Source organism: Drosophila albomicans, chromosome 3 (genome assembly GCF_009650485.2).
Source record: "Drosophila albomicans strain 15112-1751.03 chromosome 3, ASM965048v2, whole genome shotgun sequence".
NCBI lineage: Eukaryota > Metazoa > Arthropoda > Insecta > Diptera > Drosophilidae > Drosophila > Drosophila albomicans.
This window is the reverse complement of record NC_047629.2, coordinates 39,013,506-39,036,612: the sequence shown is the minus strand read 5'-3', so window position 1 is coordinate 39,036,612 and position 23,107 is coordinate 39,013,506. Positions and strand designations below refer to the sequence as shown.

At 40.4% G+C, this 23,107-nt stretch overlaps 6 protein-coding genes across 7 annotated transcripts; 4 read left to right on the top strand and 2 right to left on the bottom strand.

Moving 5' to 3' along the window:
• Positions 1-15: 15 nt before the first annotated feature.
• Positions 16-1,054, top strand: LOC117567950 (NADH dehydrogenase [ubiquinone] 1 beta subcomplex subunit 5, mitochondrial). Its single transcript, XM_034248249.2, has 4 exons — positions 16-186; positions 285-514; positions 576-682; positions 745-1,054. The coding sequence occupies exons 1-4, from the start codon at positions 102-104 to the stop codon at positions 881-883; spliced, it is 561 nt and encodes a 186-aa protein (XP_034104140.1). The 5' UTR covers positions 16-101; the 3' UTR covers positions 884-1,054.
• Positions 873-1,661, bottom strand: LOC117567951 (autophagy protein 12-like). The gene is made up of 3 exons (XM_034248250.2): positions 1,445-1,661; positions 1,244-1,380; positions 873-1,185 (listed from the first exon to the last, which is right to left on the bottom strand). The coding sequence occupies exons 1-3, from the start codon at positions 1,527-1,529 to the stop codon at positions 1,063-1,065; spliced, it is 345 nt and encodes a 114-aa protein (XP_034104141.1). The 5' UTR covers positions 1,530-1,661; the 3' UTR covers positions 873-1,062.
• A 265-nt stretch (positions 1,662-1,926) lies between these two features.
• LOC117567948 (protein KRI1 homolog) lies at positions 1,927-4,808 on the top strand. Its single transcript, XM_034248247.2, has 4 exons — positions 1,927-2,121; positions 2,179-3,665; positions 3,725-3,888; positions 3,950-4,808. Exons 1-4 carry the CDS (start codon positions 2,004-2,006, stop codon positions 4,806-4,808), a joined length of 2,628 nt encoding a protein of 875 aa, XP_034104138.1. The 5' UTR covers positions 1,927-2,003.
• Positions 4,809-4,811: 3 nt separating this feature from the next.
• Positions 4,812-6,828, bottom strand: LOC117567949 (differentially expressed in FDCP 8 homolog). Its single transcript, XM_034248248.2, has 2 exons — positions 6,058-6,828; positions 4,812-6,002 (listed from the first exon to the last, which is right to left on the bottom strand). Exons 1-2 carry the CDS (start codon positions 6,755-6,757, stop codon positions 5,275-5,277), a joined length of 1,428 nt encoding a protein of 475 aa, XP_034104139.1. The 5' UTR covers positions 6,758-6,828; the 3' UTR covers positions 4,812-5,274.
• A 324-nt stretch (positions 6,829-7,152) lies between these two features.
• Positions 7,153-18,161, top strand: LOC117568262 (zinc transporter foi). Of its 2 annotated transcripts, none has more exons than XM_034248748.2 (6): positions 7,153-7,666; positions 13,865-14,474; positions 14,543-14,879; positions 14,941-15,110; positions 15,174-16,217; positions 16,279-18,161. In XM_034248748.2, the coding sequence occupies exons 2-6, from the start codon at positions 14,064-14,066 to the stop codon at positions 16,447-16,449; spliced, it is 2,133 nt and encodes a 710-aa protein (XP_034104639.1). In that variant the 5' UTR covers positions 7,153-7,666; positions 13,865-14,063; the 3' UTR covers positions 16,450-18,161. The 2 variants fall into 2 exon arrangements, with proteins under 2 accessions (XP_034104639.1, XP_034104640.1); XM_034248749.2 differs by lacking the exon at positions 7,153-7,666 and adding an exon at positions 10,745-10,804.
• A 346-nt stretch (positions 18,162-18,507) lies between these two features.
• LOC117569163 (protein ERGIC-53) lies at positions 18,508-21,361 on the top strand. Its single transcript, XM_034250226.2, has 5 exons — positions 18,508-18,748; positions 18,994-19,715; positions 19,869-20,362; positions 20,425-20,550; positions 20,621-21,361. Exons 1-5 carry the CDS (start codon positions 18,541-18,543, stop codon positions 20,655-20,657), a joined length of 1,587 nt encoding a protein of 528 aa, XP_034106117.1. The 5' UTR covers positions 18,508-18,540; the 3' UTR covers positions 20,658-21,361.
• The last annotated feature ends 1,746 nt before the right edge of the window (positions 21,362-23,107 follow it).

Sequence of the window (23,107 nt, the reverse complement as noted above, 5' to 3'; positions counted from 1 at the left end):
TGAAACAAAACAAAACACATTCGCCAGCCCTGGACTGACCGACTACTGTTCACGTTATTTAGGCAAAAATCAGAAATAGCTTAAATTTTGTATAAATAAAAATGGTTGGTTGGAGCCGTTTGCTATTGCCAGCGGCGCAGGTCGTCAAAAATCGTGCAGTGATGCTAACACCCGAGTGCCGAAGCGGTAAGCATAAGTAATGGGTTTACCAAAACAAACAGTAAACAGACTTGTTCCACATTACGCAATCGTAAATTCAATACATATCCTTCAATTACTTGTAGCGCTGCAGCAGCAAGTGCGTCGCATGGGCGGTGATCATGGACATCATCACATGACCGTAAAGCCATCGCGCTTCCAATGGGACAAGTTCAAGGATCTGTTGCACTTTTACGTAATGATTGGCGTCATTCCGATCACAGCTCTCGTCTTCTACGCCAACGTCTTTGTTGGACCCGCGCAGCTTGCTGAGACGCCCGCCGACTACGAGCCCAAGCACTGGGAATACGAGAGGGTACAATCATGGGTGATCAATCAGTTAGACACCGATAATAATGTGTCCTTTTCTTTTGTAGAACCCAATCACTCGCTTTATTGCACGCTACATTTTGAGCTCGCAGCAACAGGAATACGAGAAGGCGTGTCACAATCTCTTCGAGGAGAACGAGAAGGCACAAATTCGGTAAGTAAATAAGTAGAATTCTTTCTTGATAGACTATTAATTTCCATCTACTTTCCCTTAAGCCTGCTCGAGGAAGAGGTGCGTCGTAAGATGTCTGAACGCAACGATTATCAGGCCTATTATTATCGCCCAACAGTTGCTAAATATCACAGGGTTTCCAAGGAGGCGGCTGAAGAACTGGAAGCTCTGCGCGGCGACTAATTTAAATTATATTTGTTATTATTTTGCAAATATGGTCGTTTAATGAGACTTGCAACGGGGCGTAAAATAAAAGTTGTGAAAATTTATAAGGTTTTCACTGCATACAATTAAATAACATAAACATTAACGCATAGTAGAAATAATAAATACTTAAAAATGATGTTATCCAAATATCGATTTTAGCCCCACGCCTGATTCTTGCAATAGTAAAGAACCAATTTTCCATTGGTGCCGTGACAATCATATAGATTCTTTATGATCTGATCTGGAGCAGGCGCAAATGTTTGATTCACATACAGAAACTGCATAAGGAGATATAAGTTAATACATATTAGAGAGCATAGAATATTTACTGCTTACGATTTGCTCATTTTGATCAAGCTTTAGATATTTGTGTATAAACTTTTGTATCCAGCTAACAGTCTTGTTGGGATCCACCGTCCACGTGCGCTTCTTGATGATGGGCACATTTCCCGTGGCATTTAGCAAAACACATACTTAAAGCAAGAACATAAACAATCAATTAGCTAAATAATCTAATCATATGCGATTTTAGCTTACTTTTGGCTGCGTCTTTGTCATTGGGCGTTGTGGAGGTAATCGATGTTGTGTTGGCAGCAGACTGTGTTTCCTCAGTGTCCGTCATAGTAGTTGTTCTTGGAATGTTTAGTAAATCACGCTAAATGTGCTTTATTTTGTAAATAAATTATCTCCGCATTTGGTGCAAAACCTTTGTTGTATTTCTCTGCGAGGGATGCACGCTTGTTTCGAAATGAATACAATCATGGTCTTGGTATATTGAACAAGTTCGATTCGTAGCAGCACAAATAAATACACTCATTAAACTTACTATTCGTTCTAGGAAATATATTTCGAAATACACTGTAATCCAGCCATAACAAGTTTTTAGCTTAAATAAAGTTATAAAGTATAATAAAGAAGTATGCCGTAGTTTTGAACCTAATAGCAGTATTATGAGTCAGTTCAGCAGTAATTTAAACACTTGTAGCTAAAAATACCAAAACATGAAGGTTTGTATTTTTGGAAATTTAGTTTGCGGTAACACTACATCAACCACACGTGCAGTTTTATTGTTTAAAACGGTGTAAGTGATTTAATAATGAATAACAATCTATTTGATGGTTCTGACGAGGATGCAGATGATCTGCAGATATCGACAAATCAGGACTATGCCAAGACATACAACAGCTTGCGCAAAAAAGAGTTGCTGCAGAAATGTAAACCAAACAATTAATGTTTCTATGCAATGAACTCAAATTAAATTGTTTTTGCAGATAAAGATCGTGGCCTAGATGTCTCCGAATCGGAGTTGGATAGTGACAGTGAGTCTTCTGAAGAGGAAGAAGTCGATGTTAAGTTTGATCAAGAGTTCTTTAAGACGCTTGCATCGTTGAAGAGCAAAGATCCCAAAATCTATGATAAAGAAACACGTTTCTTTAATGACGACGAAAGTGAAGCCGATGATGATGAAGAGGAAGGAGCAGCTAAAAAAAAGTCAAGCAAGGCCAAGCCGGTAACACTAAAGGACTATGAGCGCAAGGTAATTCTCGAGCACAACGGCAAGTTTGAGAGTTCCGATGATGAGCCAGAAGAACGCGCCCAGTCTCCGACCGCTGTGGAGGAAGAACGTCGTCTGAAGGCCGAGTTTAGAAACGTAATGAACCAAGAAGACGATGGCGAAGACGAGGAATTCGGTGGCATCTTCAAGAAGCGCACAAAAACTAAAGCACAAACCGATGCCGAAGAAGCAGACTTTGCAAAATGGCTGGCGGGAAAGCAGGCGGATGCCGAAATCGAGGCGAGTGCCAAGCAACAGTTGGCGCCGCTCAAGCAGTACTGGAATAGCAGCAAGTTAACGCAAGGTGAGAGCTTTCTGCGTGATTATATCTTGAACAAAGGATACGCAAACACAGATGCCTCAGAGATTCCCACGTACGATGAGATTGTGGGTGATACGGCGCCTCTGTCCGATGACGAGCAGGAGCTAGAGAAGCAAGCAGAGTTTGAACAGAAGTACAACTTCCGTTTCGAGGAGCCAGACGCGGAGTTTCTGAAGCGTTATCCCCGTACCATTGAGCAATCGATTCGTCGCACCGACGACAAGCGTAAGGAGAAGCGCAAAGAGCTCAAGGAGCGCAAGCAGCAGGAGAAGGAGCAGAAGATGAAGGAGCTGGATCTCATCAAGGACATGCGACGTAAGGAGATTGAAGAGAAAATACGTAAATTGAAAGCAGTGACGGGCAACGATGAACTCGGTTTTAAGGACGATGAACTCGAGGAGGATTTCGATCCTGAGGCGCACGATCGACGCATGCAGGAGCTGTTTAACGATGACTACTACAACGTGGACGAGGGCGAAGAGAAGCCCGAGTGCCCCTCGGACATTGAAGAACTCGCACTTGAGGACTGGGACAACTATGATCCCGGGCAGCATCATGATTACGATGAAGATGGCGCACATTGCGAGGACGATGACTTTAACATGGACTGTGATTACGATCCGGCAGCAGCGAAACAGCAGATGCAACAGGAGCTTATCGAGAGCTCGCGTGGTCGCAAAGGTCGCAAGGGCAGACGCAATAAATTCATGGAAATGATTCAGGCTGAGAAGCCAGTGTTTAATCCCGAGGATGAGCAGACATATGGCGACTACATTGATGAATACTATCAGCTGGACTACGAGGACATTGTGGGCGATCAACCATGTCGCTTCAAATACGTGGAGACGACACCCAACGATTTTGGCCTAACCATCGAGGAGGTAACCAAAAACTTTTTTAAACTTTTGTTGATCATTTACTAAGTGTTTTTCTATTTTAGATACTGCTAGCTAAGAACAAGGAATTGAACCAATGGGCTAGTTTAAAGAAGGCAGTGCAGAATCGTCCGGATTACGTGGAGAAAAAAGAGCAACGTCTGTACAAAATGAAGGCCAAGAACGAGGATCTCAAGCGCAAGATCTTTAAGAGTTTGTACGGCGATGGGTGAGTGGAGTTGGCAACGATTTCAATTACCTTTTGCTTTAATTTTGTTTTGCTATTTTAGCTCTGATGATGAGGAAAAATCAGAGGAACAATCTACAACGCAACTGGTTACAAATGAGCAGCCAGCTGCTCCAGTGGTGGAACAAACTCCCGCAGAGCCGCTGTCTAAATCCAAAAGGAAGCGTCTCAAGCGCAAGGCAGCTGCAGCAGCTGGAGCAAGTGCGACAGTCACAAGTATAGCAACCACGACAAGCGCAACGGACACAACAAGCGAAGCAACCACTTCAATCGAAGCAGCCACTTCCAACAAACCTGATGTATCAACTGAAGCAGCTGCGACAACGAATGGAAATAAGGAACAGAAGAAACCTGCACAAAAGTCGCCTAGGCCAGCAAAGAAACAGAATGAACTAAAGAAAAATACGCCAGCCAAGCCGGCAAAACAACAGAGTTCGCCATCGAAAGCTGCACCGCCGCCAGCCAAGAAGCAAAAGCTCGAAGTAACGGAGCAAACTGGACCAAAGGATTCGGGCAAAACGAACGCCAATAATCCGTTTGCCAAACAGAAATATCCACAAAGCATCGAACCCTTAAAGGCAAAAGGTGGCCAAAGAAATGGAAGAAAACGAAATGCAACAGCTCGCCAACCATTTAATAATCAAAGTAGGCAGAAGCCAGCTGGAGTGGGAGCTAAAGGAGGCGCAAGTACTGGAGCAAATCCCTTCAAGAAAACAGGCTTTAAGGCAAATGGACCACGTGAAGGCGGCGACTTTAAAGCGCGACCCAAACGCGATTTTAAAGGCAAAGCCAAGTCGAATAATGCCAATCCTAATGGCATTACGGACGATCGCCTCAAGGCTTACGGCATTAATCCACGTAAATTCCACAATCGCCAAAAGTATGGCAAGAAGGAGCAGTAAGATTGGCAGAGAATTGTAATATTATTATTAACATATTTAATGCGAATTGGTCTTATGTACATAAAATATTAAAAACAAATTTTCACACAGTTATGAGTTTTGAAAAACAGTTAGAAAATTGCAGTCGAGTGTGCTCGTCTATGCCCGCTAACTTTTTCAGAGAAGTTAAAAACATTTAATGAGTTGTTCTAATGTTTGCCTCGATTGTAAATCCTTAAGATATTTTAGGTATGTCTTTCGTTGTGTTTTAAAATTCCATGAAGCATTTTTTAGTTTTTAATCAGATCAAATTCAAAAATCTCACTTTAGTAGCTTCCGAAGGCTGGTCAATAACTTAAATGCCTCTAGCTCTTATTGTCTCGGAGATCTAGGTGTTTATACAGGACGACAGGCAAGCAGACGGACAGCACAAAACACTCTTCTTTCTTAAAGAGTAGCGGGTATAAAAACAAATTAATCGAGTGGTCTAATCGATTTCTGTTGCCTGTTCTGCATCAGCGGAATCGGAGTTGGCAACGTCATCGTCCTCGTGCCTGCTCGTAGCACGATCCAGCTGCAGTCGACGCTCCTGGATACGCACACACTTGGGGCAGATCATGTTCTTGCGGGTCAAGCAGACGCGATGGTAAATCGAGTTGCATTGATCGCACTTGATGCAACCGTCGTCAAAGGGAAAGATCACCTCGTTGTTGCTGCAAATCTCACAGATGTACGCCTTGGCTAGGCACATGTCACAGCTACGAATGTGGGAGTTAAACACTTTAAAGACTCCCTGTAGAAACTCAGCCAAGGCCCCCGATTCCGCTTGGATGAGATCACGCAATGAATAGAATTCATTGGATTGCGCTAAATGCCGACGACCGCTCAGCTGTTGCTCCACTAGCTTCTGTTCCACGGCCAACTTGCAGGCGGCTAAATAGTGTCGCATGTGCACCAAGTTCTGACGCAGTTTCTTGACGGCGCACAGCTTCTCGAGGAACACAAACAACTTGGGATTCTCCTCTTCCAAACGTATCAACGGTTTGTTGAGGAAGAGTTGTATCTCCTGTAAGGCGGTGCGTGAGACACGACGTGGTGTGAAGTCCCAGTTATGCACGATGCGGGCGGGGACAATGAAGCTATCGTTCCAATGGCACGAGGGGCAATAGTAGAGACCCCGATAATCACAGAGACGCGGCTCTATCCAGGAGTTCTCTGCAAGCAAGGCATGTTAATCTGTTTACTAGTGAAGTGACTCATTGATACTCACTGAAATTGAGCAGCGTGGAACACTCGGCGCACTTGTAACGCTGCTCCGATAGTCCAATCTCTGGACAGATTTCGGCGATGGGATATTGACGCTCCGAGACGAGTACATGAGCGCACACACGCTGCACACTGTCGATGCACTTCTGATGCACCAAATAGCCGCAATCACTGCAGATGTACGCAGCCTGCACAACTCTCCAGATGATCCCGGTGCAGTGATCGCAATAGAAACGTTTGGCTGCTGCCTGTAAACGATTGCGTGCGCTGGGATGATGGGGCACAAAGTGATGTCCGACCACAGATTTAATGGCATTCATTACGACCACATCGTCCATGTTGTTAGCCAGCGTCTGTGCCTCCTCCAGCTCCTGCAGCGAATAGCGCAGGTCTACCAGATGTCGCACCAGCCATCGACGCTCTTCGCTACATTCATCGCTCAGCAGCACAAGATCACGGCAGTGGGCAATAGCCGCCTGTAGGTCCTGTATGTTGGCATCTGAAGTGAAGATCAGGCGCCACTGTTCCTTCACCAGCGATGCGGGAATGGGCAACGCCTTGTAATCCGTGTGTTGCGGAGCGCTTTCCTCAGACCCCGATGTCGACTGTGGATGCAGATAACTTGACGCTGTTGATGTACTGTCATTCACAAATTGCGCCACTGCCCCGGGTAAGCTAGTGAGACTCTCGCGCCAGGAGCTCATCTTAATTATTTCGATCTGTTTACAAATGAGTTTTTTGCGTCTTCTTTGTTTGGCACTGAATCAGTGTTGCCACAAATATTTTGGAGTAAAATAATATTAAAATTAAAAGTTAAAATGTAAAAAGAGAAAAATAATTATTTAAAATTTTATTTTACATTTATTTTTTCTTAAACTGTGTTTTTTATTTACATAAATTTAGTTGTTATATTTAGTTATTAATACTCTTCATATGGCGCATTTTCCAATTTTGAATTGCCTACTGTAAATGTTAAATAACATGTGACTCCCAATGTTAGTTTAACATAGCTCTTTTGCGCTCTCACGCATCTTTCTCTCTCGTAGTTTCCATTGCCATGTGAATGGCATTATATAAGAAGAAGCAGTCATATTTTTTTTATAATTGCGAATTTTTTGTTGGAGCGTGCGTGCAATGTTGTACTAAGTCGGCATTTATTATTAACTATTTTATATACTGCGGTGGTGTTACTCAACGCGTATCGCCAATCAATTATTAGAGCCTGTCAGCCAAAGGAATTGTGTGTGCGCGATCAACGTGTGTTTTTGGTGCTATTTTCGTGCGGGATTTTCCTCTCATTTCTCCACCATCACATTCACATTGCCCGCCCTGTTTGTCGCAGACGCCGCTAAATGTTAAATTTTATGTGAAGAAAGAAAGATTATTATTTGTTGCGGCGCAATCAACACTAAACTAATCTCGCGCTATCAGTGGTCAATGTATTGCATCCGCATCCCCCACATCTGCAACCGCCTTCAACTTGGAACATCAATAATAACGGCAACAATCGTTCATTGTTCGCTTACAATTGCAATAATTTTGGGAATTGATAATACAAATATATGAAGTAGAAATCAGCTTTAATACGAAGCATTAAACATAGGGCGACACAGGTGAGTTTCATACATAAATCAAGTTGCTGCTGCAGTCGACCGCATTTTTCTGCAAGCATGTGAGTGAGTATGAGTGTGTGGGTGTATGAGAGGCTACATGTGTGAGTGAATATCTCGTGTGTAGGTCGTGTGTGTGTGAATGCTTGTTGATATGCTGCTGCTCTGCTACTAACTTTTGGTTAGATTACGTTGTGCTGTGATTCTCTTTTTCGCACCAATAATAATGACAGCAGCAGTTCAGTAGCATGTGCAGCCGCCACTACAGCAGCCTCATTCCCCATTCCCATTCCTCTTCCATTCATCACTTATGCATGTATTTATAGCGCTCGGTCGCAGTCCATGTGCGATGGATTTTTTGCCTCTTTCTGACACTTTAACGTACCGTATGTGTATGTGAGTGTGTGTATGTATTTCACATGTGTATAAGTTTAGACAAGTTTTTATTCGATACATTTTGATTTGTTCTCAAATGTATAATTCACACTTTTGAGGCCAACACTCAAAATATTCGTTTAATTGGTAGATAAAAAAGAAAACATGTATAAATATAGTATCTAAATAACTGTATTTATTTGTGTATCTTATCATAGATTATTTCACTAATTTGGTAATGTTTTTGTTGCGTGGGCGCTTAATAAAATTCATCCACACACACACATACAGACATTTGGACATGTGTATGTAGATAGCCTACATACACAAACAAATATAGAATATGTAGGTGCTTATCGACAATGACACATATATGGTATCAACATGTGTTTTTCGTTTCGTTCCTTTTACAAAGCAATAACAAAAACAACAAAATAATGATTGTACTAGTTTGTGCATTTAATAGAGTTTGGCTTTTATCAATTGGCAATGGTTATGGTCCGGTATAAACAATTGGCCATACGATGCAGCGAATTCATTTATTCTACGACACGTATTTAAAAGTGCCAGCTCTTATCTATTAGTATTTCTCTCACACTCCAGCATGCGTTTGAATGCAACCTGTTATCTATATACATATGTACGTATGTGTGTTGCTCTCTCTCTCTCTCGCTCTATTTCCCACTTTCGCCCCTCGTTCAGAATGAGGAAGCAGAGCATTGGCAAGGCGATGATTACCGCACCGATTATTTATCGTTAGCCCTTCGATTACATGTTGTGTGTGCGTGCTTACAGTGGGTCATAGTTTATTTTGTACAGTTTGACTAATTACCCACGCGAACGCCAAATAAATTACCTCGCTTGCTTCTACCTGCATTCGCCATTTTGTTACACAATTCCCCGAAAATTGTCAAAGTACGAAATGTGCTGTGTTTCACTGTAAGCTATCGTAAATCTCGTTATATTAGTTTAGTAGTATATGAGAATGTTCGACAGTAGCATATTAAACTACTATAGACCATCGTAATTCACTTGTTTGTCATGAGTACAGCGTCGTCGACGACGGACATGGGAAGGTCACAATTAGTTGACAGCCACGTTGGAGACGTGACTCTGAAACCGGCAAAAAAATATGCTTGTCAAACCCTTTGCTTTGTGTGAAATTCAGAATTTCACATCTCCACATGTTCTCGACTTGGTCACATGATGTTGATGACGAATTCAGTCAACAAGCTGAAATTTCATGTTGAACTCTCCATTTACTTCAGTTTCTTTATTTTTGCCTCAATGTGGCGTGTCAGCGGCTTTACTTTGAGCCCTGAGGCGAAACGATAACGATGAAGCTATGGCGGACATTTTGAATGTGCTGCGAGCATGTGTGCGTAGTCATGTGTGTGTGTGTAGTTATCGCTGGCGAAGCTTTACGTATGAAATTTCAGTTTTGGAGAATGCCAAATTGGAGATTCAACGATAAAGCATGAGTCAGCACTGGGGTTTATTGGCACTTCGGTCGGAGGTTTTGTTTCGGTTTAGCTTCGTGTGCAAAATTTGGAGGTATTTCGTCAGCGCAACTGATGATCAACATAAATCTTCACAAAACTGGTATATGGAACCTAGACGCATACATAGGAGAATGTACTTGTAAACCTGCCACAAGACGATGTTCTGTTTGAGATAAAAATATTCGATAAAAGTCTGCAAATAAACATTATTATATACTTAAACAAATTGGAAGCCGTTGCGAATAGTTGTCTTTGCTTGTTTATTTGATTTTTCTATTTATTAAACAGAATTCTGAAACTCATTTATGTGATCAACAAAAAATATTGCTCCTAGATAGCAATAAAGGTGATGTGGCAATCTAGCATAGACATAACTTAAATATATGCAAATAAATAATATGATTAAATTGTTAAAAGATGGTATAATAATGGAATCTGATTATGGAAGATAAGTTTGTAATTCGTATTTCTAGAAAGGTAAAAAGCTTTGCAATATCCTGTTTTAAAAATGGTTATTTGTAGCTTTTATTAAACATAAGATCATTCATAAAATCTGGATGCTTGAAATCTACTGTCCAAAGACAGATTTACAAACTCATTAGTTAAGTAGCTAATGGTGAAATTAGAATTTAATCCTTAAATGACTGTAACTAAATTAAAGAATAAAAGAAATAAAAGACAGGAAATTCTTTTATCATAAACAACATACCTAAGTTTTAAGTAATTATTATTAAAATATACTTGTAATCAGAAAAAGTTTTCTCGCGTTTTTTTGCTTTGACTACACTTTTCCTATCATCGAAAAGTAGCTTGATAAAACCTTTCGCTTTCAAGTAAATGTTTAAATCATCATATTTTCCGAATTAAGTCGACAGCGCATCAAAGTCGAAGAGACAGAGATTACATAATAAGTTACAATGTGTATCGGACCTCAGCACTTTTCCCTATAACTATAGCTTTTAAACTTTTTACGATGATCGTTGAGTATCGCCCTGAGTAAAGTGTCCAGCGATGGGTGCCACGCCCCACGTTCCAGATACGATACTATGGATGGAAGATTATCGCATTGAACTGGGCGCGACGACACCTTTGTAACAGATCGACAAACACAACCCACACAGCAACAGCAGCAACAACAACAGCAATTACAACAAAATATAATTCAAAAGTTGACTATAAAAACAAACTGAAAGCAACGCGCGTTGTTCAGTTTTAGTTGTGTTGTGCTGTGATCAGGTGGAAAGCGCGTCCGAAGCTCATCGAGGTGGGTGGAAGTTAATGGTACTATATATTCGATATAGTACACTGCTGGATTTAATCTCCATAAGTTCACTGAAACGTGTAGTACATAAAACAAAAATTAACTGCTTAAAATAACTGATAAAACTAGCTGCAAAAATGCGATAACGATTTGTGTGTTTTTGAGTTTTTTTTTTTAATGTAGCATTGAGTTCAATTCAAAGGCTACCGCAAAGTGCACGCAAAGTATAAGTATAGGCAGTTTTTCGCTCAGTGTTTTATTATGTGTGATTTCATGAGAATCATGCAAACTGAATTTAAATGAGGCTTGATTACAAATACAAAAACGATTGGCGGTCAGCACTTGACCAATTGACTGAGTTGTTGTCTTGATTGGGAACGACAAATTGAGGAATTGCAAGAGCACAAAAAAATAACCGCAAATAACAACAAAAAGGGCAGTAAGAAAAAAAAAAAGATATGTTTCTAAAATAAATTTTCGGGTGAGATTTTTGCATATCGGGCAAGATTTTGATTGATTTTTATTGTCAGATAATTAAGTGTTGTTGATTGAATTGAACTGCAAGCAAGAAAAGTGTTGTCGAAGTCGGTTTGGCTTGACTTGGCAACAAGTGCCGTGTATCGTGTCAACCTTTCACCTTCAGGGAGGCGTGTCCTTGCCAATATGTTGAAAGTGCAATGCCAATGGCAGGCACCGCCCACTTCCTGTGTGACCTTCACGCGCCCAACTTTATGCAACACCACGCGGCAACTGCCACGCGGCAAGCAAAACGATGACGTTTCGCTTTTATTAGGTCGATGATAGCCTGGCTAACAATTGCGTAGGCTCCCACTCTCTTTGTACCTTCATCAACGGTATTTGCCACCCACACACGCCCCCTTCTTGTGCTTCATGTGTCGTAAATATTTGTACCCAAAGTTTTATCAATAATTGGTTTCGCCCGTTTTGCTCGTTTGCTGCAGGAATAGAAATTCAAAACTAATTGCCCGGTAGCTCGCTTGTTCACTCAGTGCGCAATTGCGAAATTGTTCAAATCAGAAAACTAACAACAACAACAACCACAACAAGTGCAATAACAAAGCAATTTGCAGTTCGGTTTTTAAGGGGCACGTTGCTTGTTTGTTGTCTTTCACTTTTGCCACGCGCCATTTGCGGTTGCAGCGGCAACTGGTGACGTCGTGGTTTCCACAACTTAACTAACTATATATATCTGCAATGGTATTATATACGACACCCGCGTGGTATCATTTTACGTAATCTCTGCAATGGTAATTAGCTTTTGCAACGACTTCTTACGACTTCTTGCCTTCAAGCAAGAATCACAAATCTCGGGCACAAATGTATTTTTAATTGTTGTTTGAAGTGTGCAATTAGTGTGCAAATTAACTATATAATAAGATATCGATAAGTAACGTGAGTTCACTTTAAGTGTTAAATAAATAAATGACAATAATTGATTAAACAACAACATATTTAAGGCAAGCGCGCAAGCTACTGCGATTTCTATATAAACATTTAAAAGGAAACTATCTCTGTCAAAGCTGCCTCAACTGTTTATAAATTGCGCCCATTGAGAAGCAATAAAAGCGGGTTTTGTTTGTTTGTGAAAGAGTGTGTAACGAAGAGTCGCTTCTTATCTATTATAGTGTTTAATTGTGACCTGCATCAAGTGTCATAAAGTGGTTTATACGATGTCCGTCTGATCGTCCGTCTAGCTGTACTAGTGCATTTATCTTAGTATTCATATAAACTAAAATCTTAACTATAATTTGGTATGTGGGTTTTTAGGATCTAAACGCAGCTTGAATATTTTTATGTTTTATTTTTTTGTTGTTGTCCGGAAATTTAATATAATAAGTGTTTTGATTATTTAAATTTAAAACTATAATTAATATTGAAATTAAACTTAAAAAAGAATTTAAACAAAATTTGATCTTATTATTATGTTAGGAAATAAAATAAATAAAAGTGTAAACTTGAAGAAATCATCATTAAGATTAATATAAAACTGAAATCCTGAAATCTAAAACAAAAGGTAAAGCTGAAATTTAAAATTGAATAGTAAATCTTAAAGAATTCATGTAAATACTATTTATAAATTTATTTTACTTATTGTTTAGAGTAGATCAAACTTTTATTTTCCCTCTACGCGAGTTTTTATTAAATTTGTAGTCTTTTTAAATTATAATTTTCAAAACTATGTATATCTGTAACACTAGTTTTGTATGGCGAAAAATGTTTACTCAATATGAGTCTGGTACATTTTGGACTCTATGGTATATTTTAAGTATAGTACTATATAACCATATATAGTCCTTCATACATTTCAGTATTTTTGCGATTTATTAATTCGGTATATTATTTTTAAGAATAATAATTCAAAATGGATGCAGGGTATCGCACACTCGAGCACACTCGACTGTAGCTCTCTTACTTGTTTTATGATTTATTAATAATTGAACTGATTTAAAGCTGTGGAGTTCTAATAAAGTCAAGCCAATTATGAATGCTACTTGCTGTCCCACACGGAATTAGAACAAAATAAGTGGAGCTTATAAAGCAAGCAATTTTACACCTACTTTAAACTGATTGATTGACTGCTGCTTGTTGCCTCTCCGCTTTTGCTGCTGCTGACCAAAAAGAAACGGCGACCAACAAGAAATGCAATCGAAACGCGCCTTTTATGGGTCATCTCGAAACCCGGCCCCATCGAGTGTGTGTGTGCCAAAACCAACTGTGACCATATTGGGGAGGCAGAGAGCGAGAGAGAAGCAAAGCGATCAAGTGGCCGCCAAATGAACTTGAACTTCCGCCCGCTGTCAGTGTTTTGTTATTGTTGTCTCGTTGTTTATTTATTTATTTATTTCTTTGTGTTGTATACAGCATTTAGTTATGCAATCGTATATATGCTTGTAATTGCGATCGAGGCACATGCGTAATGAGTGTGGGGGTTTTACACACACGTCCAAATGCGTCCCATACAACAACATCGACAAGCACACGCTTCACTGAGCCGGCCAAAAGTTTGCTAATTCCGTTTCGCCGTTTTCGTTTCATTTGCAGATCCAACAAAGCGCGCGAATTGATGAATATATAATGAGCAGATCGTGGCACAACAAAACTATACTATAAAGCCAACACCAACCCAAAACGACAGCCGTAGGCAGTAGTTGAAACTGAAGCTGCGACAGAGGATCGAACAAGGTTTTTGAGTGTGTGTGTGTGTGTTGAGAGAGCGAGCGATCGAGTGAACCGTGTCGAGATGGCACGTCACATTATGGCCGTGTGTGTGGTGTGTCTGCTGTGCGCACAGCGGCTGCACTGTCAGGATCACATCGAGGATCTGCTGGCCACACAACGCACCGAGGAGCAGTTGAATGCGCGACTGATTTATGGCACGCTGAATCCCTCCAGTGAAATAACCACCGATCAACGGCAACTGGCCGACGAGGATGATACGCAAAACTACAGCACAAGTCCGCCCTACAGGAGACACAAACGCCATGCCGGCCATGAACACGAACATGGCCAGTCCGCCGCCCACAAACATGTCCCGCAAATCACGGAGTACTTTTTGCAGCAGCTGATGCCGCAGCAAGTGCTCAACGCCAGCAGTTTCCAAAGCCTGTTGCAGCAACTGGGATTGCAACAACTCATCAACAGTAATGGCACCGTAAGTACAACAGAGAAATGTAAAAGTTTAATAACTTTACTAATTGCAATTGCATTCAAAACTTCCAGTGCGTGGCAGCCGAACATCTGGTGCATCATGTGCAACCGCATCGTCCTGGTCATCACAGTGAAACAGCTGCTGAGCAGCCGCTGCTGTTGACCAACTGCACACTGTCACCAAATGGAACCAACACAAACGTAGCCTGCGCACCATTAGACAGCTCCACGGAGACAACGACTGCGACACCGAAAGCACCACACTATGAGCTCAACGAACAAGACTTGCTGCATCTGTGTCCGGTGCTGTTGCACGGACTGACTAGCAACAGCGGTGGCTGTATTGAGCCAGCGGTTCTGGCTGAGATTGACACTACCGAGCTGCAGCAGAAGGGCGACATCTTATATGGTAAGTAGTTAAACTATATATTAACAATTTATATCAAAACTAATTTGCGTTGTTTTTGAAGTGTGGATTTACGCCTTTCTGACGGTGTTTGCCTGCGGCTTGCTGGGCCTGGTGGGCGTGGCCATTATACCATTCATGGGATCTCGCTATTACAAGCACATAATACAGTATCTGGTGTCGTTGGCTGTGGGCACCATGACAGGCGATGCGCTGCTGCATCTGCTGCCGCATGTAAGTGAAATTTTCTATAGTTTAAACCACTTTCCTAACTCAGATTTTCTTTCTCCTTTTCAGTCTCTTGCTGGCCAGGACGAGCACGGTATGATCATGAAGGGTTTAGGCTGCTTGGGCGGCATTATTTTCTTCTACGTGACGGAGCATGCGCTGACCATGATATCTGAGTGGCGCAAGAGCGTCGAGAAGAAGGAGACAAAGAAGCCATCACGCGCTAAGGTTATGCGTGATCCCGATTCGTCGGTTAACAATTCGGTAGCCGGCGATAAGATGTGCAAGCAAAAGTATAGCTCGTATCCGTATTGCTACGATGAGATCACCATGAATAACAAGCAGGATGTGTGGATGCATTTGCCCGATGAGGGCACATCATCGGCAGCAAATGCAGCAGCTGCGGCAGCAGGCGCTGGTGGCGATGCAACGTCTGGGGAGTGCAGCAATCGGCGCTGCGACAAGGCGGCAGACAACGAAGGCTCAAGTGAGGCGGCAGCAGCGGCGCAATCGTTGCTCTCCACTTCGCACAACAACTATGCCGAGATGAATAACCATCATCACAATCACAACCACAATAATCATCAGCAGCAGCATCAGCATCATCAGGACAGCAGCAATACGGTGACCACAGAACTGGATAGCAACACAACAACAACGGCAAATGGAGGCAAAGATAAGAACGATCATGTAACAGTTATTTTGCGAGAACATGAATCCTCCCATCATGGACACAGCCATCGTCATGGACACGTGCATTCGCCGCCGGATACGCTCAGCGCTGTTGCCTGGATGATTATTATGGGCGATGGCCTGCATAACTTCACCGATGGCATGGCCATTGGTGCCGCTTTTGCCGAGAATATTGCCGGTGGCTTCTCCACCTCGCTGGCTGTCTTTTGTCACGAATTGCCGCATGAACTGGGCGACTTTGCCATCCTTATGAAGGCGGGCATGTCTGTCAAATCGGCTGTGTACTACAATCTGTTGACTGGTGTGCTCAGTTTCATTGGTATGATCTTTGGCATTGTGTTTGGACAGTCGCAGGATGTGGCTAAATGGATGTTTGCTGTCGCCGCCGGTCTCTTTATTTACATTGCTCTGGTCGATATGGTAAGTAGCTGCAGATTGCTCAGAATTGAAAAGATTTATTAATTTTTTGTGTGTTTTGCAGATGCCTGAGATATCGGCTGCTCACAAGTCGTTAACACAGTTCATGCTGCAAATACTGGGCATGCTCAGCGGTGTGGTCATTATGCTGCTTATCGCCTTGTATGAGGGACAATTGATGAACGCCTTTGGCACTGGACCAGCAGGTGCAGCGCACCATCAGCATGTCCACTAAAAACAACGGCAACTAAAGAGAAGAAAATGTGAAAGGAAAAACAAATCAACAAAAAACAGTTCGGCTGAGAATCTTGTGGCGTATTATGTGTCTTTCGATTATAGGTTTTTATAGCATTAATTTTTGTATAATTGTAGTAGTTATGTTATATTATTTACCTCAGCCTCACTCACACACACGTATACACCCGTAACACAACCGCGCCACAACTTACACAGAGATCGCATCCAAATAAGAGTCGCATTTGTTAAACAGTTTATGAAACACACACTCACACCATTTGTTAACTGCCACCTGAAGCATTGTCAGCAAATTGATTTTGTTCCTAATTCTCTCACCCAATTTGCTTTCGTTTTAGCATCAGTTCAATTAACATACAAATCTAACACACAACCTTATACTTATTTAATGTAAGTAAGAAACGTCAATGTGCATAAGCTATAAAGTGATTATGAATTTAATAACCATAAAGAAAAAGCAACTGATGAATTTGCAATCAACAACAAATAACAACCGCAACAATTGAGAAAACAACAATTTTGAAAAAGAAAAACTTGCACTGATCAAGAGATATGATAGATAGGTTTAAGAGCAGCACGTATGTATGTTTGCATACATGGAAAACAATCTTACATTTATGAATTGCGATTCAATAATCGTAGTGTATATGTATATAAACAACAATTATATATACAGATAGTTTTTTGTATTGTATTTCACGTAGTCCGTAGGGTGTGCACGTTTATTTCACAGACGTCACACGATCACAAGTTAAAAGAGGATACTAAGGAGAACTATAAAACTATAAAATAACGTAAACGAAAGAAAACCAAATTAATTCAAATCTACACTGCACTCTTTCATACACCCCCGAAAAAGAAAACCATTAATGACATATTTTGGCAGTACTTAACATCATGTACTACTTACTGTTTGCAGTCCACAACATTATTGGAACTTAATTTATTATTATTATTATATCGTAGTACGATTAATTAAGGCATGCTCATATTACCTCCTTTTTGGCACCTACGTTTAATTATGATTTTTTGTAATAAACAAGGTTTATAAATATACAAATACACATATGTAGAACTTATATATGTTTTTTGCTATCAGAGCGATTTTGTGTTTTATTCTTTGTTTTAAGACTCGCACGCACACTCCACTTAAACAACACACACACTCTGAACTAAATGTAAGTGATTGTGATTAAAATTGAGTAACTAACATTTGTAAAATGATATGAACCCCCCGGAAAGACTATCAACTGGTGGAGAAGGACGATCTTAGGAGGATAAAGCAGTATAACCCACATAAGCTGAGCAAACTAACAATACTACTTATGTTGTAATGCCCCACACACTATAAATGTATATGCTAACGAGGCAATAAAACCTATTTAATTAGACTCTAAGCTCTACACAACTATACGACACAACATACTATGATGATGATATGAACGAAAAGATAACATTTTTTGAAAAAACAAACTACTTTGGTGATATCAAGCAAAAGGCAATTGAAAACGAAATAAAATGTACGAGTACTATAAATAAATAATAAACTTAAGTCTATGCGCTAGAGCCTGAAATGCATACAATACATTCTTTAAATAACAATTATCAGGCTCTAGTTTGCACTTTCACGAATATGCTATATTTTTAGTTACATTTTCTTACCGTATAACGTGAACCACTCTTTTAGAACATCAGAATAAATGTTTCCACTTCATACGACTTCATAAAAAAAATAAACAATTCTTTTAAATGTTGCGCGCGCAGTGTTGGGAACAGCGTGACCATAAGTTCACAAAAATACTGAAAATATACCATGGTCTGCCTTGCATGGGTACATTTTATTAAGTGGCGGAACTATTCTAGAAATTATAAATTATTGCTGATGTTCTACTTATTGATGTCCAGTTTTTATTTAAACAGAAATGGGCCCTAAAAAAGATATATTTAATATATTTAATAAATGGCCACACTTTCGATAACAGTATCTTCTTTATTTAACGGCATCTTGACAACCCTTGCTATGTTATTGGTAGAAAAGGCCAACAATAGTCGCGCTGTCAAACTGTGAAAGATGCAAGCGACCGGGTCGAAATTACTGCTGCCAACGATTTGCAAATTCCTGGCCATATTCTGCATAATTGTACAAGCAAACTATGTGGCGGCCAACGTGAATCCCAGTGCCATTGGTGTGCATAGACGGTTCGAGTACAAGTACTCGTTTAAGCCGCCATATTTGGCACAAAAAGACGGCACCGTACCGTTTTGGGAATACGGTGGAAGTAAGTAACGAAGCGGGGAGATGGGGGGACAAGCTCCACGTCAGTTGTTTTGGCCGTCTCTAGTGGCAGTTGAGCGAGTGCGAGTAAGACGGCATGCGAGGCCAGCATCAGCAAACGCTGAGTGAAACAACTTGACACAAAATCGCTCAACACAAAATTGTACACGCAGGCACTTTGTTATTGAAATGCAAATCAACTAAAAACTTAACTTAATGCCAACCAACTGTTGCTCGTAACAATTTCAGATGCCATCGCTAGTGCAGAAAGTGTACGCGTGGCGCCTTCATTGCGCTCCCAGAAGGGCGCCATCTGGACCAAATCCCAAACAAACTTTGACTGGTGGGATGTGGAGATTGTGTTCCGTGTAACGGGACGTGGACGCATTGGTGCAGATGGTCTGGCCTTCTGGTACACCACCGAGAAGGGTGACTACAATGGCCCGGTGTTTGGCTCGTCGGATCGCTGGAACGGCTTGGCCATCATCTTCGATTCATTCGACAATGATAACAAGCACAATAATCCCTACATCAGTGCTGTGCTCAACGATGGCACCAAGCAGTACGATCATACCAACGATGGCACCACGCAACTGCTGAGCGGCTGTCTCAGGGATTTCCGTAACAAACCATTCCCGACGCGTGCCCGCATCGAGTACTACAACAATGTGCTCACCGTGCTCATCCACAATGGCATGACGAACAACAACGATGACTACGAGATGTGTCTGCGTGCTGATGGCGTTCAGCTGCCCAAGAACGGTTACTTTGGCATCTCAGCCGCCACTGGCGGTTTGGCCGATGATCACGATGTATTCCATTTCCTGACCACATCGCTGCATGCAGCTGGTCAGGTGCAGGAGCCACCCAAGGTGGACAACCAGGAGAAGTTGACGCAGGAGTATAAGGAGTATCAGGAGAAACTGGAGAAGCAGAAGCAGGAGTACAAAAAGGAGCATCCCGATGAAGCGGTAAGAATATCACGACAGGAAACGTGCCAAGTTGTTATCGCAATGCTTGTGTAATCCACGCTGACATTTAATTTGTGCTGTCGTTATCTGACACCGCTGATAATGCGTATGATTTAAAACAGTTTTACCCTTTTCTGGCACTCTATTTTGCAGCACAAAGACGAGGAAGAGTGGGAAGAGTTCTACGAGTCGGAGAATCAACGCGAACTGCGTCAAATTTGGCAGGGACAAAGTCAGATCGCTGAGCATCTGCGTGAATTGTCGCGCAAGGTGGACGAGATCATTGGCCGCCAGGAGAACACGTTGTCACTCGTGTCGCGTGGCTTTGCTGCCTCTGCTGGCCAAGCGCTGCCACCTCCAGCGGCTGGACAAGTGCCCGTTCAACAGTTGCCCGCTGTCACAGGTGCTGTGACTAGACAAGATGTGGATTTGCTTATTGCCAATCAGAATATATTGCTGAGCACCATACGCGAAATTCGTCAGCTGGCGGGTGATATCAATGTGCGCACTGATAACATACAAATCAATCAGAAGAATGCGCCCACGGCCCAAATTCAGTCGACGGGCTACGATGTGCAAACGCTGATCGCTGAGATGCGTGATGGCATGAATCAGGTCAAGCAGGGCATTTCCCATGTGGGTCAAAGGTGAGTTCATTATGAATTAGGCAACACAACTATATTTAACTCATTTGTTTTTTGCCTTACAGATTGGGCATGCCTCAGGGTTCGGCGCAGACAGCTCCTTGCCCCACCGGCAACTGCGTGGGTGTCACGTTGTTCCTAAGCGTAACCGTTGTGCAACTGCTGCTAGTATTTATCTACAATATATTCAAGTAAGTGGTGACAGTGGCATCCATCTTCATTTGGAGTTGATAATTAATCATCATCAATTTGTTGTTTCAGAAATCGCAGCGAGGCGCAAGCGAAAAAGTTCTACTAAGCTTTAACGCTTAGTCAGCCAATTGGCCACACAACAATGCACTCACACATATATACACACATGCAACATATGTACACACACTAAAACACACACCTGACTAGGCGGCAACTAAATTTAGTTGAAATGAAATACTTAAGACTTCAGCGTAGTTTGCTCTACAATATTGTATAATTGTTTTTTACGTAGACCTAATTGATTTCTCCCTTGTAATCGATCGTGTGACTTAAACTGAAATGAAAGTGAACAATTAATCTGATCAATGCAGCAACAAAAAACAAAAAAAGCGAAACAAAAGCCTCATGACAAAAGCCACAAGACAAATAATGTTTGCAGTTGTAGTTCAACTAAATAGAGTCTATTATTATTTCTACTTATGTGTATGTTAACCATCATCCCAAGCATCTTGTTTATTTCGGTCTACTCTCAAAAACTGTGCATATCATCAATGTGCAGAACATGAACTATGAACTCTGCATTTCACTACAAAAAAAGAAACAAAAATGTAAAATCTAATGATAATGCATAATGAATTCCGTAAATTTAGCAAATAATAAATACTTGTATGTTTTTTTTATACGTTACATCGAGCTAGAGCGTCTGAGTCTTCAAGTTAAATTGGCTTCAAGATCTTCCAGACAAAAAAAAAAGATAGAAAAAAAAAAACACCAAGATAAAAAATCCCATTTCATGTGCTGTACAATAGACGCGACACATTAAACAATTTTTTCAGCTTTTGTTATTAGCATGAAATTTAATTTATGTGATGAATTTCTCACACTTTGTATGTGTAGTTTTTGTTTTTCTTCGCATAGACGTTTTATACTGAATATTATATAATAATTATACATAATAATATAAAAGGAAAAGCGTGTTTTTATATCTTCCATTCCAGTCTCAATGTTTAAAATGAAAAAAATATTAAAAACAATTTATAGAAAACAAATTTGAAAATATTAAAGCAATGTGTTTTGTTGTTAGTTTTTAAAGATATTATTAAATTCCTATGACCCCCAAATACCCTTCTTTAAGGATTTTGGGGAGAAGTAATAGCAAAAAAAAAGAAATCGCTGTTCCCCTCGACAATGCGACAAAAATGGCGCCAGCGTGTCGACATTGCAACATCGCCAAGAGGAAAGAGAAGCCAAAAAGTTTGCCCATAAAATGTTACTGCCATTGGTTGGGTATTTGTGGACAGGCATCCAGAGGAGGTCTGGGTGGGCTCCTTTTACCCAACCGAGCACAAAAAACCCCAGTCAAAAGATAAATGGACAGAAGCCAACAGCAGTCGCGGTAAAGTTATAAATTTTGTTTTCGTTCCTCGGGTTTGGGTTGTGAGTCTGGTTGGATGGATGCTGCTGTCGCTTGCCAAGTATATAGAGACAAAGCTTATGTAACCCCAACTGGGTATTATGTAGAAGGAAACGCTGACATTGCGCAGGACCAGTAAAATGTTTGCCCCTGGCCGGGGGAGTTGAATGGCTGTTATGTTTTTATAACAGCCAATCGGCATCAGGCATACAAAATGGCTGCGTTTTGTTTTCGGGGGAATCTGCTGAAGCAATCTAATATAACTACGACAATTAAAGGCTTTAAGTTATTTGAATTCGTTGATCAAATTGTCGAGTTAAACTAAAAAGTTATGGGACAAATATAAAACTACACAATTTTACTTTTAAATTTGCACATTAGAACTTTTACGCTTACATTAAACTACTTAGAAATTGCAAAGTTTTTAAGCCATGTCTACGAAAAGAGAAGAAATAAGTATCATACCGCTCAATTAGTTCCCGACCCGACATATATGTTATTCTAAAGCATTTAAACGTAAATTTATCTAGCAAAATTAGTAGCTATTCATTAATTTTTTATTCTATATAAAATCACTTTTAGCAAGTATATTACAGTATACAAAATAAAAAGAAGATTCACAACAAATGATGATATATACAATAAATTATTATTTAACGCAATTCCAGTTTTTAAATATTTATAATTTTATTATTATTATTATAATTTTATTATGTTAATTAAATTATAGTGTAAAAGTGCTGGCAAAGCAACCGCATCAGACTTGATTAAATTTTGTATGTTTTTGGGGAGAGTTTTAAAATTTAAAAACATGAAACCTTAATGAATGTATTAAACCAAAATTTAGTTAAATAAAATATAAGCCAAAAATGTTCTAAAATATTTAACACATAGTACCCAAATTAATTAAAATACAATAACAAAAATATGTGTATGTTTTAATTTATGAAAAAATAGTACACACTTTCTTAATATATCAAATTTATTATTAAAAAAATTAAGTATTTTTCGTATTTTGTTTTGGCAGTTTTAAAATTATTATGTAATTTCATTTTTGTTAATGTAAAACTTGACTTCTGCATTTAGTACGAATATCGTTCATCTTTAATCTGTATGTCGAACTAAGGCATCAATTTCAAATC

Excerpts from the sequence above, each read along its gene's own strand:
- LOC117567950 (XM_034248249.2), top strand. The coding sequence starts at position 102 with ATGGTTGGTTGGAGCCGTTTGCTATTGCCAGCGGCGCAGGTCGTCAAA. Across the intron at positions 187-284 it reads AACACCCGAGTGCCGAAGCG|CGCTGCAGCAGCAAGTGCGT; the intron begins GTAAGCATAAGT and ends AATTACTTGTAG. Across the intron at positions 515-575 it reads AGCACTGGGAATACGAGAGG|AACCCAATCACTCGCTTTAT; the intron begins GTACAATCATGG and ends TTTCTTTTGTAG.
- LOC117567951 (XM_034248250.2), bottom strand. The coding sequence starts at position 1,529 with ATGACGGACACTGAGGAAACACAGTCTGCTGCCAACACAACATCGATT. Across the intron at positions 1,381-1,444 it reads TGACAAAGACGCAGCCAAAA|TATGTGTTTTGCTAAATGCC; the intron begins GTAAGCTAAAAT and ends TCTTGCTTTAAG. Across the intron at positions 1,186-1,243 it reads TTGATCAAAATGAGCAAATC|TTTCTGTATGTGAATCAAAC; the intron begins GTAAGCAGTAAA and ends CTCCTTATGCAG.
- LOC117567948 (XM_034248247.2), top strand. The coding sequence starts at position 2,004 with ATGAATAACAATCTATTTGATGGTTCTGACGAGGATGCAGATGATCTG. Across the intron at positions 3,666-3,724 it reads TTGGCCTAACCATCGAGGAG|ATACTGCTAGCTAAGAACAA; the intron begins GTAACCAAAAAC and ends TTTCTATTTTAG. Across the intron at positions 3,889-3,949 it reads AAGAGTTTGTACGGCGATGG|CTCTGATGATGAGGAAAAAT; the intron begins GTGAGTGGAGTT and ends TTGCTATTTTAG.
- LOC117567949 (XM_034248248.2), bottom strand. The coding sequence starts at position 6,757 with ATGAGCTCCTGGCGCGAGAGTCTCACTAGCTTACCCGGGGCAGTGGCG. Across the intron at positions 6,003-6,057 it reads TTCCACGCTGCTCAATTTCA|AGAACTCCTGGATAGAGCCG; the intron begins GTGAGTATCAAT and ends CCTTGCTTGCAG.
- LOC117568262 (XM_034248748.2), top strand. The coding sequence starts at position 14,064 with ATGGCACGTCACATTATGGCCGTGTGTGTGGTGTGTCTGCTGTGCGCA. Across the intron at positions 14,880-14,940 it reads GAAGGGCGACATCTTATATG|TGTGGATTTACGCCTTTCTG; the intron begins GTAAGTAGTTAA and ends TTGTTTTTGAAG. Across the intron at positions 16,218-16,278 it reads ACATTGCTCTGGTCGATATG|ATGCCTGAGATATCGGCTGC; the intron begins GTAAGTAGCTGC and ends TGTGTTTTGCAG.
- LOC117569163 (XM_034250226.2), top strand. The coding sequence starts at position 18,541 with ATGCAAGCGACCGGGTCGAAATTACTGCTGCCAACGATTTGCAAATTC. Across the intron at positions 18,749-18,993 it reads GTTTTGGGAATACGGTGGAA|ATGCCATCGCTAGTGCAGAA; the intron begins GTAAGTAACGAA and ends TAACAATTTCAG. Across the intron at positions 19,716-19,868 it reads AGGAGCATCCCGATGAAGCG|CACAAAGACGAGGAAGAGTG; the intron begins GTAAGAATATCA and ends TCTATTTTGCAG.